Here is a 12689-nt window from a genome sequence, read left to right as displayed (position 1 = left end):
ATAGCATGAGGCCCACCCACATTATCAAGTGTAATCTCCTTTACTTACAGTAACTGTAAATGCCAATCACATATACAAAATACCTTCTCAGCAACATCTAAACTAGTGTTTGACCTAGCAACTGGAAACCACAGCATTATTTTTGTTTTTGTTTCCCTTTTCTATTTCCTGAATAATATAATTTGTCTTAGATTTATGTACATTTGCACTTAATCTTCTGTTCCTTCTCAAAATGATTATAATAAAGTTTCCACTTCTGCCGCAAGCTTTCAGGACATGCAAAGAGACATGCAAAGCATCAGCAGAACCTCCCATCTCCTCCCCCCAGAAAAGGTTTCAGGAATTCCAGGCTAAGAGATCAGGGTTTGGCAGCCCTGGTGAGAGCAAATGACTGACAGCAACAGCAAATACGGTATATTCTATGAGACCGGTGGGAAGATGAAGGCTGGGCTGTTGCAACTGTGTGCTCTCTGCAACGGAAGGCAGCCGTTCACACTGGTTGGCTTCATTAAGTAGAATGTAGGCTTCTTGAGGACAGTGAATTAGCTCATTCTGTAGCCAGCTCCACTTCACTTGGTTTCCTGCTCTGTGCTTCAGAACCACTCAGTAAATATGAATCTAATTGAATTGGCTAGCAAGAAGGAAATAACTCACTGTTTGCAAAGTAGATCGAGCCCAGAGGTATTCCTCGACAGGGCTTTAAAACCGCCACTGAAAACAAGATTATATTTTATTCCAATTACTCTAAAATGAGTTCAGCTATATTTATATATTGAAAATATCCAGAGCAGTTCAATTCAGTGAGTGGCAACATTTTTCACAGCCTAAGGCACTCATTGAGGATGTTGGGGCAGAGAGGAGAGAGTGAGTGAGATGGAAGGGGTGGAAGAAAGGCTTAACCCAAGCCAGAAAATAAATCTGCACATTCACTTCAGATTTCTGTTAAGGAAAGAAATAGTACAGCCATCACATCAGTGTTCTCTGGACTTTAGTCATTTGAGAATCACCCTATGATTTTTGGCATGCCTTTTGTATCAGTCAGGGCTCTTCAGAGAAACAGAACCAATAGAAACAGAACCAACATACACATAATAAGAGATTTATTTTAAGGAGTCATTTCTTGCAATTGTGGAAGCTGGCAAGTCCAAAATCTGTCAGGCAGGTTGAGGCTGGAAACTCAGATGAGAGTTGATGTCGTAATCTTTAGCTTGAAATCTGCAGGGCATGCTGGAAACTTGGCCAACGTTTCTACGGTACAGTGTGGGGACAGAATTTCTTCTTTTCCTAGAAACCTCAGTTTTTGCTCTCAATGCTTTCAATCAATAGCATGAGGCCCACCCACATTATCGAGGGTAATCTCCTTTACTTACAGTAATTGTAAATGCCAATCACATCTACAAAATACCTTCTCAGCAACATCTAAACTAGTGTTTGACCTAGCAACTGGAAACCACAGCCGACCAAGTTGACACACAAAATTAACCACTATACCCAATGTATTTATCCCCATTCATTCATTTCAAAGATATTTATTGAATGCTTCTATATGCCAAGTACTTTTCTTGGCTTCGGGGAAACAGTTGTGAATAATACAAAATCCCTGCCCCCTTGGAGTAACATTCTAATGGGACGCTCAGTGGAAGGAACAAGTTGGATGGGAAGAGAGAAGATCAAGAGTTCTGCTCTGGCCATTTTGAGATTTAGATGCCTCTAAACATCCATGCAGCACTATCCTTTAGGTTCTTCTGTAGTAAGGTCCAGAAGAAAATAAGGAAATGTGAATTACTTTAGATTTTTCCCTTGTCATAATGAAATGTGAGCGTGAATATAATGTTAAGAAAAATGTGCACAAAATCACAAACTGGTCATACTTTCCTAAATACATTAAAAAATATATAGAGCTGTTTCGTTTTCTTCATAATGTTACCTGATTTTTTAAAAACTGATTTTAGGAGGGATGGTATTGACCATTTTCCTCCATAACAACGTGAGCACCAGTATTTCAAGAACTTTGTCTGTTTTGCTCACCACCATCTTCCCAGCACTGTTGTGTCATCAGAATTAGAATTTAAAAACAAGATAACGTGGTTTATAAGCAGTGCACTGGAGGAAGGAAGGAAAGTGTTCACCAGCCAGAAGCTGGATTGTCCCTGCCATCTCAGGTCTCTATGAAGTAAAATTCCAGGGCCTTTCTTTATATGTGAGCCCCTCTAAGACTTGTTTGTGATCAGCAGGCCTGAAGGCTGGGTGTCATGACCTTCAGGAAGGAGATGAGAGAAAGGCTCGGCAGGCAAGAAGAAGGTGGACATCGTGTTGCAAGACAGCAAACTTCAAAGAGGCTGTTGGAAAGGGCACTGATAACCTGCATTTGAAAGAGGTCAAAGTATTTGTCCAGTAAAACATTTAGAATCCATAGGGGGTCAGGGTTCCAGTGTTTGTACAGGAGACTGTAACATCAAGAGGCTTTATTTGTTGAGATCTCTGAACTTATAAAATGAGGGCCTTGATGTTCTATTGCTTATGGAGGGGCCGATGTCTTCATCAATGTCTGGAACAGTGCCTGAGGCATAGTAGGCACTCAGTAAACATGGACCGAATAAATGAGTGAGTGAATACATGAACTACTATTAACATTTTAAATGATTATCCATGATCCACCTAAAATTACCTTTTGCAGCCAGGAAATATGCCTGTCTAATAAGGAGTGGAGTGAGAGTGAAATATTGCCAAGCCCTTGGGGCTGCAGAACCAAGCCACATTCTCCGCTCCCCTTTACTGGTCATCTGTCTGAAGTGGAAGAGGAAGCGTTTCTCGATTGGCCCTCCTGAAGCCTTATTAATAATTACATTCATTTTCTCTAAATTTAGGTCCAATGACACTTTAAACTTTAAAAAAGAGAATCCATTATGTTGGTTTGAGGAATATATGATTAACATACTGCAGTCATTCCTTCTAATCAGAAACAGACTTACCTCCCCAGTCACTGGAACTGATGAACAACTGCAGACTTTACCCAAAAGCACAGGAGGGTTCAACATGCAGATTCCTATCTGCACTGCACCCTCTCAGTAAGCAGATCAGAGACAGAAAACTCCAGAAGGCACAGAGCCTAGAAAGCCTGCTTCTTTCTTCTAAATATACCTACCACATAGGTCAGTGGGGAGCAGTGAGAGGGGAGAAGGAGAAAAGAAGCTGTACATATTCCTCCCTTACATTCTCTCCTGGGACTTGGAGTGGGAATTCTCATACTTGAGGGCACTGTGAGGAGTGAGGAATAATTGTCCCGTGGAATAGTTCTTTCAACATCAGCAGCTTTTGAAAAAAAATCTGCTGGTCTATACCTGCCTTAGAAATCCAGTATGTTAACAATTTTAATTTGCCTCACTTCCTTCTGCCTCAAGGTTTAAAAATCTTCAATCTGGATTGTGCTCAACTCAGATATTGATATTTTTGATATTTCTTTATTAATTAGGCAACATTTGGCCACTGCAGATGTTGAGGCAATGTACAACATGACTTCTTGCTCCCTCTGATGATATGAAAAAACAATAGCCCTTTCTCCATGGATATTATTTTTGGAAAGCTGTGTCAGCTTCAGATATAAGAATACCTTAGATGCCCTGATATGGTTGAGGCAAAGGGAAAGTCGCTCTTCTCCAAGGGGAATGGGTTACAGCAGAGCCAACAAGAAACTTGTGGATGTCAGCAGTGGTATGGCTACCACACAGATACCTTACCCAACAGCAGAAAGCTGGAGGGTGAGGGTGAAATATCACACTGTAGAAGAAATGCATGAGCATGTAGACACACACACACACACAGTCTGTTAACGTCAGCCTTTAGGACAAGTCCTACACTGGATAAGAAAGAAAATGGAAGTGGGCAAGAATTGTTATACAGCTACTTTAAAAATTTTCCTGAAAAAGAACATGGTAATGTTGATATAACTCTATAGTAATGAAATCAGCTTTCATGGATAGTTGCAGAACTAGATCCATTATCTTAAATGTCAAACCACTTAATGCTATGATTTCTAGCTCAGTGACAGAGAATATTGAGGGATTTGCACAAACTGGTAAACCTCCTGCTAGTTTTAGGCACATTTGAATTTGCACCAAGGTTAACCAAAATAGCTTAATAAAATGTACCTTGTTAACTCTGACTTCTGTTTAATTAGGAGCATCTGTATGCTTCACTAGCCGATTCTAAATTCTAGCAACTTTTTTTTTTACTTAGAGAGATTCATAATAATGTAACTTAATGATGCATAGAGTGCAGATCAGGTGGTTCCATTTCACAAGCATTTTTTCAGAATGCTCTGTCCTCCACCTGGAATGTTCTTCACAATCAAAAACTGTCAAAGATTGGAAGCCAACCCTTGAGATTACCTAATGAAAACCTTCCATTTATAGATAAGGGAACTGAGACCCAGACTTATCCAAGTCCATTTCTTTTATTTTATTCTTTTTTATTTTTATTATACTTTAAGTTTTAGGGTACATGTGCACAACGTGCAGGTTTGTTACATATGTATACATGTGCCATGTCGGTGTGCTGCAGCCATTAACTTGTCATTTAACATTAGGTATATCTCCTATAATGCTATCTCTCCCCCCTCCCCCCACCCCACAACAGGCCCTGGTGTGTGATGTTCCCCTTCCTGTGTCCATGTGTTCTCATTGTTCAATTCCCACCTATGAGTGAGAACATGTGGTGTTTGGTTTTTTTGTCCTTGCGGTAGTTTGCTGAGAATGATGGTTTCCAGCTTCATCCATGTCCCTACAAAGGACATGAACTCATCATTTTTTAAGGCTGCATAGTATTTCATGGTGTATATGTGCCACATTTTCTTAATCCAGTCTATCATTGTTGGACATTTGGGTTGGTTCCAAGTCTTTCCTATTGTGAATAGTGCTGCAGTAAACATACGTGTGCATGTGTCTTTATAGCAGCATGAATTTTGGGTATATACCCAGTAATGGGATGGCTGGGTCAAATGGTATTTCTAGTTCTAAATCCGTGAGGAATCACCACACTGACTTCCACAATGGTTGAACTAGTTTACAGTCCCACCAACAGTGTAAAAGTGTTCCTATTTCTCCACATCCTCTCCAGCACCTGTTGTTTCCTGACTTTTTAATGATCGCCATTCTAACTGGTGTGAACTTCTCAAACGAAGACATTTATGCAGCCAAAAAACACATGAAAAAATGCTCATCATCACTGGCCATCAGAGAAATGCAAATCCAAGTCCATTTCTGAGTAGATAATAAAACTAGAATAATAACATAGTTTTCAACTCTCAATTTTTGTTCTGTCCTCTACCCATCCTTTAAAACTCAATGCAAGGCCCACTGTTACAAGAAGGCTTCTGTGACCCCCAGTGATTTCTCACTTCGATGAATCCCTAATCATGATCTACATTATGCCATTTAGAGTTTGATTGAAAACTTGTCACTCCCAATATTATTCTTCACTCTTATATCTCTAAGGAGGTAATGATCTCTTATGGACAAAATTTATATTTTGTGATTATCTTGGCTATTCCAAAGTACCTAACAAAATCATGTGTTCCAGTCCTTATCTTCTAACGTACTTCTCCCTCCTTTAAAGAATTCAAGCATTTTGGTCCTCATCATTTCAACCCTACCATCCTTAGTAATGTCAACTTTCATGTACGTGACTTTTTCAATTATAGACATACAGTAGAGACACAGACTGCATCTGGCTTATTATTCCCAATGACCTTCACCATCACCTGGTCTCAAGTCTCAAGCAAACATTAGCACATGTTCCTATTGCTCAGAACTATTCTACCTCCCATATCTCCATGTGTAAAATTCCCATTTCTGAAGGTAGCCTGTTATCCTTCCATATCTTTGACTTCCTCACTCACTCCCATAGAATTTACCTTCTCAATCCTTCTCCTTTTCCTGTCTACTGTGTCTCTTCCAGCTTCACTGGACACCCTATCCCGATATGTGTGAGCTAATGCTTTTATTTCTTTTCTTCCTTTGACCTGCAAACTTTTGAAAAGGGGGGTCCATACAAACTCCCTTCTCCTCCTTGCTACTAATTCAGTCTTTAACCCCTTGTAATCCAGGTTCTACTTCAGCTCTTATTCTAAGACCGCAAATGGCCTTATTGATAAATCTATGAGCCTTCTTCATTCCCCTGTTCTCTCTGAAACACTATTGACCATTCTCTCCTTCTGGATACCCTTCTCCCTCCTTGGGTTTCTCTTCATAGCATGATGTTATTTGTTCTCTACCTCTATAGTTTCTCTGTGTCTCTTTCACTGACCCCGTAGCTGCCTCTCACTCCTAAAATAATCTCAGCCCCAACATTATTCCAGTCATCACCACATGTACATTATTTGCTGGACACCACCACAAGGATGCCTAACGTATGTCACAAATTCAACCAAAACAACAAACTCTTTTTTTCCACCCTATACATGCAACACACACCAGACACCCCATTTCGCTGATGACAATATAATCCTTTCAGCCTAACAGGCTGACAGTTTCCAGATCACCTTCCCTTCCTTATGCTACAAATCTAATCAGTTGCCAAATCAATTTCATTTCTATTTTAAACATTTTTCAAAAGTTCCTCTTTAGTGTAGTTTTCCTTTTCTTTCTGCTACCTTGTCCTAGTCCAGGCCCTCATTATCTATCTCCTGAGCACCTGAATAGCTCTGGTTGGGAAAATAGGACTGAAACCTAAAAATCAACATCAACACAAAGTAATATATGCTAAAGGATATGTGAATGGAAAAAAAAAAAGAGGTCCCTAACTGGCTAAGCAAAAGTCAGATCTGGACACAGATATGTTTCATCTGACCTGAAGATCGTTTTTACACTATTGAGCCAACTTTAAGGAAAGACAAAATAAAAATCAATATGTTCAGGTTTTCTGGTAAAGGGGGTGATCTGGCAACACTAGAGTCTAGTCCATTCAGTGTAGTTGTCAACTGGAGCTGAGCTGCAGTCCCCTCCTTAGACATCTGCTCTCTGAGGCCCCATAGGCATCACCATTCCCTAGCTTCACTCAATTACTTACTTTCACCTGGCTCTACTCAGCCATGCTTCTTGGTCCCTGTAGGTGGCTGAGTTTGTAAATTCTGTTGTAAAAGTCAGTGCTATTTGATGGTAAGGATGCCAGTTGTGCTGCATATATTCTTGACACCTAACACTTTATCTCTCACACAGTAAGCACTCAATAAATGTTGGGAGAAAGTTTTGGAGGTGACTATGGGCAGGCAAAGTACAAAGGTACACAAAGAAAGCAGGATTTAAATTGAGCCTTGGCCAAAACAGGTGGATTTGATTAACATACAAAGAGGAGAGAAAATAATATTTGAGACAAAGAATATCCTGTGGTTTAATCCCAAATTTAGTACTTGTTGTTTAATCTTGTTGTTTAATTTACTTAACTTCTTTGAGCCTTGGTTTCCCTGTCTGCTGAATTAGGATAACATATATGTCTTAGTGTTATTATAACCAAGGTAAATCAGTGAGATTCAATTACTGAAATACTGAAATCACTGAGATAAATTACACAGTAGAATTCAATAAATTGTAGTTATTAACAACAACAACAAAATAATAATAATAACTCCCTGAATAAAGTCACCAATAGATGTATACGGTCAGGGCATGTGGGTAGCCCAATTAGACTGAAGCAAAATGCTTCACAGAGGGAAACAATGATAGATAGAAAAGGAGAGAGAGATGACAGAAACCAGAGTCAGTCACCATTTCTCTCTCCAACCAACTCAAATCTTAAAGTTAACAAATGCATCAGTGAGTTTCCAATGGAAACAAAGTGTAACAAAGGCCAAGGATTGTGATGTGGTCCTCCAAGTAGAAAGTGCTTGAGATTTGAATCAGATACACATAGGTTCTAATATCAGGGCAAGCACTTACTAGCTGAGTAAACAAGCCAGATTGTTAACCGTTCTAAATCTCAGTTGCCTTATCTATAAAACGGGGATGGCATGGCCTTTTAAAATAGGGTTGCTGTATTAAACAAGTAATATATATACTAGGCTCATGGTGGAAACACAATAAATATTAGTTCTTTAAACTGTACTACAGTTGCATCATCATGTGCTGTCTATCCTCTGTCCCTTTCTTTCCTTTCTCTCTTGTTTGTATTTGCCGCCTATGTTTTTCTCCATCTCTTCTTCGCCAGGCTCTTTTGCCTCCTTACCTAAACCTAGTGTGTTAAGTGTTTACCAAGATTAATCTCATTCAAAAGCATTTATAGAACCCTTACTGTAAGTCAGGCATTATGCTAATACACATGTTAGCACAGCTCCCTCTACTGGCCTTGGAAGCACTTCAAGCTCATTTTCACGTGTGAGCCATGTCCCTTCCAGGTAAATCAGTGTACAAAGTATATCAGCTTGAAGTTAAACATGGCCACATTCTGAGCCAAACTGTGCTCACATTTTCTGTAGTTCCAAAAGAGTGTGTGGGCATAGCATAGAGAAGAACCAGGAAACTTGAGATAGGTATCACCAGAACTGCAAGAAGCATCAGTGAACAACAGTAGAGGAACAAAAGTCAAAGGATAGCCAGGCGAATCCTCTGACCCATTAATCATAACTGTCAATTTTGCCTGAGGAAATAATTATGAATATGCACAAAGATTTAACTATAAAATATTCCTTCCAGAGTTGTCTATAATACTACAAAGTAAAACAAACCTTAACATCTAACAACAGATTAATTCGATTATGGTTTATTCATGTAAGCTATTAATAAAGCGTGTCACAGAGGAATATTTATTAACAAGGAAAGATGCCCAGGCTGTATTATTAACTGAGAAAAGCAGGTTGCAAGGCAAAATATATGAATGAGCCTGCGTTTGTAAGTATATATGAATAGAGAAAAGACTGGAAGCCAAGCGAGTTGTTAATGATTGACTCTGAAGGTGAGATTATGAATTTTTACTTTTTATTTTGTGTTACTAGCTTTGTTTCCAGGTACAACTTTTATAACAAGAAGAAATACCACACACACACACACACACACACACACACTAGTGTTCTGTGAGTGGAGACAGATGATAGCTAGAAAGCTAGCAAAGTGGATGGATGATGACAGATAGATGATAGATAGATAGATAGATAGATAGATAGATAGATAGATAGATAGATAGGGTAGATAGATGCATGGCCAGCTGGATGGATGGTTGGATAGATAGATAGATAGATAGATAGATAGATAGATAGATAGATAGATAGATAAAGGTAGATAGATGCATGGCCAGATGGATGGATGGTTGGATGGATAGATAGATAGATAGATAGATAGATAGATAGATAGATAGATAGATAAGATAGATGCATGGCCAGCTGGATGGATGATAGATAGATAGATAGATAGATAGATAGATAGATAGATGATAGATAGATAGATAGATAGATAGATAGATAGATAGATAGATAAGGTAGATAGATGCATGGCCAGCTGGATGGATGGTTGGATGGATGGATAGATGGATGGATGGATGGATGGATGGATGGATAGATGATAGATAGATAGATAGATAGATAGATCGATAGATCGATCGATCTCTACATCCGGGAGGCACATCAAGCCAGATGCTTAGGAAGACAATGTTTAATGAGCCTTATGGGGTATCACTAGTAACAGGTTAATGAAAACAGGCAAAGGTCCTGCAACTTGTGTCCGAGCCTGTTCTTTTTGCCATCAGGTCGACGCCCACGGTAACATTCTCCTCAGCACCCTGGAAATCCGGAATGAGACGAGTGGCTCGGAAGTGCTCACGAGCGTGAGCGACCCCAAGGCCACCATGTACTCGTATGACAGCGCCAGCATCCAGTACCGCAAGCCCCTCAGCAGCCGCGAGGCCTACGGGCGCGCCCTGGACCGGCACGGGGTACCCAGCAAGGGGCGCATCCGCAGGCGTGCCTCCCAGCTCAAAGTCAAGATCCCCGACTTGACTGATGTGAATTCCATAGACAAGTGGTCCCGAATGTTTTTCCCCATCACCTTTTCTCTTTTTAATGTCGTTTATTGGCTTTACTATGTACACTGAGGTCTGTTCTAATGGTTCCATTTAGACTACTTTCCTCTTCTATTGTTTTTTAACCTTACAGGTCCCCAACAGCGACACTGCTGTTTCTCGAGGTAAGAGATTCAGCCATCCAATTGGTTTTAGGTCTTGCATATCAGTTTTATTACTGCACCATGTTTACTTCAAAAAGACAAAACAAAAAAAATTCTTTTTTTTCCAGTCTACCGTGGTCCAGGTTATCAGCTCTTTAAGAGCTCTATTAATTGCCATGTTTACAAACAAACACAAAGAAAGAAGTTAGATAGGTAGATCTTTAGCAGTCTTTTCTAGTTGCCCTGGATTTTACTGATTTATTTTTTAGGGAAAATGAAAAGAGGACCTTGCTGTCCGCCCGCACTGCTTCCTGGTAAACTGTAACAATCTTATGCTGCCAAAAAAAAAAAAAAAAACAACAACATTAAAAAAAAATTTCCAGGATCTCAGAAGAAAAAAACAAAGCCATTGACAAGTTACAGATTTCCAGGAAGAAGGCAAAAGAAAAAGGAGCTTAGAAAGGGAAGGAAGAGTCCCCTCCATCCTTAAGTTCTCCCATGTCCGTTGTAAAAGGGTTCCACAGCTCCACAGAAGAAGAGGGAAGGAAAGACAAGCGCTGGTCAAGGTTACACAGTCCCAACCTGCCATCTTCACTGCACCATTAAGCTGGATATTCTGAAACATGCTTCTTTCTCAGACTTTCCAGCAAATTTTAAATTAACATTGGAATCCAACCTGGTCGACCTGGTAGCCACTGAGAACATTTTTCTTTTTTTCTTGAGAATAAGGAGCTTGGGAGGCAATGACCATTTTTCTAACTGGCCATTTCAAACGTACAGCTCTGAATTCATCTCATCAGTCTGGAACCCCCTGATGCTGTGCCAGGAAGCCATGCCACCCCAGTTCCATAGTACCTGCTCCAGAGAGTGTGGGAGGAAGGGGATGGTGAGCAATTTTTGCTTGAAAAAAATATTGCCCTTGCCATTAGGAAGGCAAGATTTATGTGCTGTGAAAAGGGTGCCTGGGCAGTTATCTGAACTGCCAAATCTTAAATCAAATAGTATATATTTCTTTGCCTTCTAGAGAGCAGTATCTAATGGTGACAGGCTAGTCACACAGGACTCAGCTGGCACTTGATGGCTCTGCTCTCTGAGCTCTGCATTCCAGACTGGAATGAATGCTTTGGAAAATACACAAACACCCATGTTGGTGTCATTCCCCTTCAGGACCAGAATTCCATTTTAAAGAAAATCTTGACAATAGCAGAACTACAGATAAAAACAAGAGCAATGACAAAAGCAGCGGAGCTTCCAACATGTGCACCAGTCCCTAAAGAACAGACCTTGTCTACACTCATTAATCACTGTTATTGCTCCTCTGCCTTATCTCTGCTTGTGGATTACTCTTGGTCATGTTTCTCATAGAAGGGGCATTCTTCAGTAGCCCAACACAATTCTAAACATGTCCAACCAGCTACAGTTGAGATTCTTCCCATGTTATGTCATTGAAACCTTGTCATTTTATTTTTCAACCTTAGTATCTAAGAATTCTGTATGTTCATTTGCAAGACTGAATGAAACTGTAAGCTAACCAAACAGTGATGCTGGAGGTTTGGGACCTGACCCATGAATGTGAAATAAGGGTTGAGGTAATAATAGGGACAATGGCCTGGCTTAATGATCTAGCTTTTCCCCTAAGACGGTGATGGGGTCCATGTTTACAATAGCATCAGCTTCTGGAAACTACAGACTTCACTGGACAGATGATGCTGAATTTTTACTGATGAGCTGAAGGGGAGAAAGTTACAAGATATTCTTTTAGAAAGCAAGAGGAAAAGGGAACCTTAAAATAAATGAATAGTTAAGGCTGAAGGTAATATATATACAAAAACTCTGCTTTAACTGGAAAAAATGATCTCAATGGTTTCATGATAGGGACCACATTTTTATTTAGATTTTTAGTCGTATTATCACACTTTCCTAGTCAAGGAAATCCCCAACCTTAGGGCATGAAGTCATCCATTTTGAAACTCTTCAGTCCCTTGGCAGGCTGAGATGCTTGGCCATCATAAAATGGCCAAATAGAGTGGCATGTGGCCATGTCGGTGATTGTAAGGTTAATATTCCGTAATGACCACAAAGGAACCACTGTGCAGCCATTTATTTTAAACACAGGAAGGAAAATCGTTGGCCGATGCCTAATAAAAATGAATCATTCTGGGCGTCAAAGCTCTTTTAAAAGATTTTAAGAATGAAATGCTAAATCAGAAAGGAAGTATCTGTAATCTATGTTCCTTAACAAACAATTTATTTTTATTTATCTATTTAGATTATTCTTCTTGGGAAAGATTGAGAATATTTGTATTTTATTATTATATTTTTATCTTGCCTTTAAAAATCTAACGATTTTGATGCTGTAGTTTTAGATGTAAAGCATCTTCTGAGAAAAAAAGAGAACATTTTGAATTCATATCTTAACCTTTGTAAAATGTAAACTTATTAAGCCTGAATCTACCCATCAGGCACAAAATGGTGTCACCACATGCCCACCTGGGCAGTAGAGGGGCCACAGCCAGCATTATGCAAATCCTGGTAAATAGTTGA

At 39.7% G+C, this 12689-nt stretch overlaps 1 protein-coding gene across 1 annotated transcript in view; it reads left to right on the top strand.

Moving 5' to 3' along the window:
* The window catches only part of GABRB1 (gamma-aminobutyric acid type A receptor beta1 subunit), a 403876-nt gene extending 393374 nt beyond the window's left edge, over positions 1 to 10502 (top strand). Inside the window, exon 9 of the mRNA XM_003258406.2 lies at positions 9730 to 10502. Coding sequence (XP_003258454.2) covers positions 9730 to 10074 — 345 coding nt within the window. The 3' untranslated portion in view covers positions 10075 to 10502. The remainder of the gene's footprint in view (positions 1 to 9729) is intronic.
* Positions 10503 to 12689: the final 2187 nt, after the last annotated feature.

This window comes from Nomascus leucogenys, chromosome 20 (genome assembly GCF_006542625.1).
Source record: "Nomascus leucogenys isolate Asia chromosome 20, Asia_NLE_v1, whole genome shotgun sequence".
In the NCBI taxonomy this organism is placed as follows: domain Eukaryota; kingdom Metazoa; phylum Chordata; class Mammalia; order Primates; family Hylobatidae; genus Nomascus; species Nomascus leucogenys.
Note: the sequence above shows the minus strand (reverse complement) of the source record. Positions and strands in the feature narration are given on the sequence as shown.